Below are 5806 nucleotides of genomic sequence, written 5' to 3'. Positions count from 1 at the left end.
TTGTGTCCGACAGGTTTGTGCGGCGAACTTCGGAGACGTCTGCAGTGTGGTCGGCGGAGAGGCGACGGAGGAGCTGCTGGTACGTTCAGTTCAGGGGAGACGGCGGGGCAAGTTGTCACGCGGTTTAGTGGTTTAAAGTCAAACAAGTGCTTGTTTTCTCTAGCGGCAAGATATTAATGTATGTTTTTTTTGTTTGCTTCTGTATTCCATAGTAGTTTTTATGTTTTGCTTTGCTCAGCGTTGTAGGCTGTAAAGTGTGTGTCTGTAGAAACACACAGAAAGGGCCGTCTCAGGTGATGTTATGGGCTGTGTTGCTCTCTTCCGGCAGCTGCCGCGCTTCTTCCAGCTGTGCTCTGATAACGTGTGGGGCGTGAGGAAGGCCTGCGCCGAGTGCTTCATGACCGTCTCCTCGGCCTCGTCTCCAGACGTGCGGCGCAGCAAACTCTCGTCTCTGTTCATCAGTCTGATCAGCGACCCGTCGCGCTGGGTACGTCATCAAACACGCCGCCTTGCTTTATTTCCCACACATTACTCTGCGTTACTTTTTTTCCATTTCACTTTTCTAGATGACATGTGTGACCCTTGAGCACAAAACCAGTCATGAGGGTCACTTTTGTGATTAATGCATCAATGCATCATCTGAAAGCTGAATAAATAATCTTTCCATTGATGTACGGTTTGTTAGGATAGCACAATATTTGGAATCTGAGAATCTGAGGGTGCAAAAAAATCTAAATATTGAGAAAATCATCTTTAAAGTTGTTCAAATGAAGTTCTTAGCAATGCATATTACTAATCAAACATTAAGTTTTGATATATTTACAGTAGGACATTTACAAAATATCTTCATGGAACATGATCTTTACTTAATATCCTAATGATTTTTGGCATAAAAGAGAAATGTATAATTGTGACCCATACTATGTATTGTTGGCTATTGCTACAAATATCCCCCAGCGACTCAACACTGCTTTTGTGCTGCAGAGACACAATTAAATACTCAAATTAAATGTTAGTAATCAGAAAGTATATCAAATTAATTTAAATCATGAAATGTATACAGTTTAGCAAAAATCTAAACTTGATTTTGATCAAATGTTGGGTTTTTGATCTAATCTTAGATTAAAAAAATTATTTTGCTTATTTTTCCTATTTTATTTTTGCCAACTTCCACGTTTTTCGGTTACATTTTAGTGGTTAAATTAATCTTGTCTAATTAATAGAAACCCTGAAACTTATACAACTCAACAACAATGTAACAAAAGTTTAACAAATGTACATTTTTAGGGCCCTTTTGAAATCTTTTTCCCAAATTCCATTTTATTATTTGTCTTAAGTTTTATGTTTTGATTTTTGATGTTCCACTTTAATGATGTAATTGAATTTAAAAAATCAATAGAATGTTTAATCAGTTGGGTTTTTATTAATTTAATATTTTAATAACGATTTATTACAGTTTTAGGGCCCTGTAAAATATGAAGTTGAATTTTATTTCATCAGAAATTGTCCATTTTAGTTTTTCTGTATTTTGATTTTATACAAATTTATTATCAAATGGTGGTAATCAACAGTTTAATGAATCCTTTAAAATGTGATCAAAAATAAAATTTAAGTTTCCTTTTTTTATTTTTATAATATTATTACTTTGAGAAGTACTTCTACTGTTAAACCAAACCTTTATTTTGTAGGATTGTAGCACAGATTTTGTGTGTATCTGACGGTATTTTCTGAAATGAACAGTATGTATTAGCTTCTGAGCGGATGCTGTGATTCGCGCTCCGCTGGATTGGTGTAGAGCGGATGTTACTGAGGTGTGCTGTGCTCACAGGTGCGTCAGGCTGCGTTTCAGTCGCTCGGTCCGTTCATCTCCACCTTCGCCAGCCCCAGCAGTAACACGGCTCAGTGCTTCAGAGACGAGGCCGAGGCCGAGAGGAGCGGATCACAGACACACAGCAGTAACACGGCTCAGTGCTTCAGAGACGAGGCCGGGGCCGAGAGGAGCGGATCACAGACACACAGCAGTAACACGGCTCAGTGCTTCAGAGACGAGGCCGAGGCCGAGAGGAGCGGATCACAGACACACAGGTGAGACGTGACGAGCTCAGAGCAACGCACATTATTCCCTTTACACACAGCACACAGTTTGCTGAGCGCAGCATCACAGTCGGTATGGTAACACTTTAGAATAGGGACCAATTCTCACTATTAATTAGTTGCTCATTAGCATGACTATTGTTAACATATTAGCTGTTTATAAGAGTCAATTTTGTGAAATTGAGATGTATGCATCATCTGAAAGCTGAATAAATAATCTTTCCATTGATGTATGGTTTGTTAGGATAGCACAATATTTGAAAATCTGGAATCTGAGGGTGCAACAAAATCTAAATATTGAGAAAATCATCTTTTCAAAAGAAAGAAATGATACAATACAAAAGAAGAATACAAACTACAAAAGAAACAATGTACGTTACATTATTACACATGCCTGTAAAGGGCGCCAAAGGCCTGGTAACTGCTGCTGCTGCACTTACAGAACGATCAAATCCTTGTTTAATACTCGCCAAACATTTCATTCAAATATCCACTGTCATTTTTGGCCACCTTTTTGTGATAGAAATACTACAGCCAGCTATATAATTTCTTCAACGAAACATGTGGACGTCACAACCCTCACCAAAATCAACCACGGTTTTATCGTAGTAAAACTGCTTGGTTATCTTTTGTGTGATTTCTGAATGCTTGAGACTGTAAAATCAATCAGACAACTGTATTCATAAAATCATAGCCATAGATGCAAACTCCTCAGCTGTCGGTGATAACTCACTTTTTTGAGATCATAATAGGTCACCTGTGAGACTGTAGTTTTGATATTTGGTGACTGAGTTTTGAAATATTTCACAGAGCAACTGTAATTTATTAATATGCAAGAAGAGTACTCATCAGCGTCAGAGAGTGCGTTCTGACCTTTTCTTTGAAATAGCGATGCACATATGAAATCATGAAAAACCTCATTTTCATAGAGAGTGTTCAAAAGATAACATCCAGTCTATTTTTTGGTTAAAAAAGGTCTAAAAGGGTTTTGAATATATAGAAAAAACAATAGATTCTAAAATTGGTGCATCGTGAACTATAACGCAAGTCCAGGGTTCTCGTAGCATGTCTTTTATGTGTTTTTTTGAGGTTTAATTAAAATCAAATACTCCTGAATGTGATGTCTACTTCATAAATATTGAGAAAAGTATTGAAAAACATGTTTTAGATCACTCAAACCGCATATGGAAATGAAGGCGCCCTTAAATGGTTACTAATGGGGTGTGATGGCCATCTAGTGGCAACGCTTGGTACTGCGTCCAAACAATCTCACTGAAAGCTCATTTTTTGAGATATCAACCTCAAATTTGAAAACACAACTTGTTCAGAATTTTGGTTTTAATTTTCTAGCAGTTTTAGAGTAAAACGCGTTAAATATAAATATTTAAATGATTACATTTTATATTTTCATAAACTTAAACTTCCATAACTTTTTTGCTATATAATCTTTATAACTTTTTTCACTTCTACAATAATCTGCCAAGTGTCGTCTTTAAATGGAGACGAACCTTAAGTCAAAATTTATTACGTTTAAGTTGGAAATGTAATTTTCAGGTTTATGCTCTAAAAGTGGAACCGACAGTTAACAGGTTAAAGCTCTATATCCCCTATAGTAGGTGCTTTTTTACTTCCATAATATTTGAGTGAGGGCACAACAACACATTTGTCCAGCAGCGGCCCTGCTAACGAACATGTCTCGCTCGTCTGTTTGACTCTGCAGCACAAACACAGACGCCGTCTGTCCGCCGCGGGGCTCCCGTGAGGAAGAGGAGGGCGGAGGAGAGCAGACGGTCGAGAAGTGCCTTCCTGAGGAGACGCAGCCTTCATCCCATCCTCCAGCGCAGGAGATCCCGGAGCAGGAGCTCTTCAACTCCTTCCACTACTGGAGGACCCCCATCCCTCAGATCCAGCTGGAGCTGCTGCAGGAGGAGGACAGGCGGCCCTCGGCCCCGGCGCTGGGCAGAACACAGCTGCAGGAGCTCATCGAGAACCTGGAGCCGCATACCGACGACCCCGACGTCAAAGGTGAGCGCTGTGATGCACTGAGATTAAACAAACTTTGGCTTAACGAAATCTTTCCGTTGTTTTGGTGAAGATCTAATCAATCAATTAAGAATCAGCTCTCAAATAAACACCCAACTCTTAAGTTACAGTCAAACCAAAAATTATTCAGACAGCAGATTAATTTTTGATATTTATTTACTAGTGTGTGCAGGACACTGTAGTTCATTTATGTAAGTGAGGAGAGCAAAATAAAGTGAGCTGTGACATATTATACCCAAAAATTCTCCGGATCAAAAATGATTCAGACACTTTGAGCCGAGCATGTTTTGCTGAAGTGTTTTTCTTTAATTGCTAATGTGATCTTTTTACTCCACAGACTGAACTAAAGGAAGCACTGCTTGGTAATTAGTTGAGCTAAATTGGTTTGATCTGATTGTGTATTAAATGTAACAGCTGACAGCTATTCAACAGAATTCATTACATACCTTTCTATCAAAGTTATCTGACATTATCAAGATGAGTTTGTTCTGACACGCTTTAACTCTGAGCTCTTCTCATATTTTATTACCGTTTTCTAAACTACAGCCAATAAACTGTGATATAATGTGAGAAATGCTGAAGGTGAAGATTTTTTTTTTTTTTTTTTACACATCTTGAATTATCAGCTCATATAACTGTGTTCTGATAGACTGCATCACGATCATCAGCATCAGTGTGAGATGACAGACAGCTCTGAACGAGGGAAATGTTCTAATCTCGTTATTATTTTTGGATTTGAGACTTTAGTCTTTGCAACTTTACAGATCTTCTTTATGCACCAAGAGCTTGTAACACTCCAAAGAGAAAGGAACAATTGAAATCGCATCATATGACCCCTTTAATAATTGCATCTAGTTAACATGTTAAATGGAGAGGCCTGATATAGGACAGTGTTTAATAAGAGTGTGTGCTGTGTCCAGCACAAGTGGACGTCCTGACAGCTGCTCTGAGAGCCACGGCGCTGGACTCTGGACTGGAAGATGCTTTCCTGGAGCCTCGAGCCGCTCGATCAAACCCCTTCAGCTCCCAGCAGCCCTCAGAACACCTGTCAGCCGACACACAGGTGAACACTCACACTCACTCTCTCACACACACACACTCACTCACGCGCACACTCGCGCACACTCACACACTCACTCGCGCACACACGCACACTCACTCACACACACACACACACTCACACACTCGCACACACTCTCACACACTCACTCGCACACACTCTCACACACACACACACACACTCTCACACTCACATGCGCGCACGCGCACACACTCTCACACTCACATGCGCGCACGCGCACACACTCTCACGCTCGCTCGCTCGCACGCGCACACACACAAACACTCTCACACACAAACACTCTCTCACACACACACTCGCACACTCTCACACACTCACTCGCACACACTCTCACACACACACACACACACTCTCACACTCACATGCGCGCACGCGCACACACTCTCACACTCACATGCGCGCACGCGCACACACTCTCACACTCACATGCGCGCACGCGCACACACTCTCACGCTCGCTCGCTCGCACGCGCACACACACAAACACTCTCACACACAAACACTCTCTCACACACACACTCGCACACTCTCACACACTCACTCGCACACACTCGCACACACACACACACACACACTCACTCACTCACAC

At 40.9% G+C, this 5806-nt stretch overlaps 1 protein-coding gene across 1 annotated transcript in view; it reads left to right on the top strand.

Annotated features, from left to right (window-relative positions):
- The window catches only part of LOC107572612 (serine/threonine-protein phosphatase 4 regulatory subunit 1-like), a 20147-nt gene that overhangs the window by 6136 nt on the left and 8205 nt on the right, over positions 1 to 5806 (top strand). The window contains exons 7-11 of the mRNA XM_016259031.1: positions 14 to 79; positions 329 to 487; positions 1829 to 2085; positions 3815 to 4119; positions 5058 to 5200. Coding sequence (XP_016114517.1) covers positions 14 to 79; positions 329 to 487; positions 1829 to 2085; positions 3815 to 4119; positions 5058 to 5200 — 930 coding nt within the window. The remainder of the gene's footprint in view (positions 1 to 13; positions 80 to 328; positions 488 to 1828; positions 2086 to 3814; positions 4120 to 5057; positions 5201 to 5806) is intronic.

Source organism: Sinocyclocheilus grahami, unplaced genomic scaffold, assembly GCF_001515645.1.
Source record: "Sinocyclocheilus grahami isolate Dianchi unplaced genomic scaffold, SAMN03320097.WGS_v1.1 scaffold1782.1, whole genome shotgun sequence".
In the NCBI taxonomy this organism is placed as follows: Eukaryota; Metazoa; Chordata; class Actinopteri; order Cypriniformes; family Cyprinidae; genus Sinocyclocheilus; species Sinocyclocheilus grahami.
This window is presented reverse-complemented; position numbering and strand designations above follow the sequence as displayed.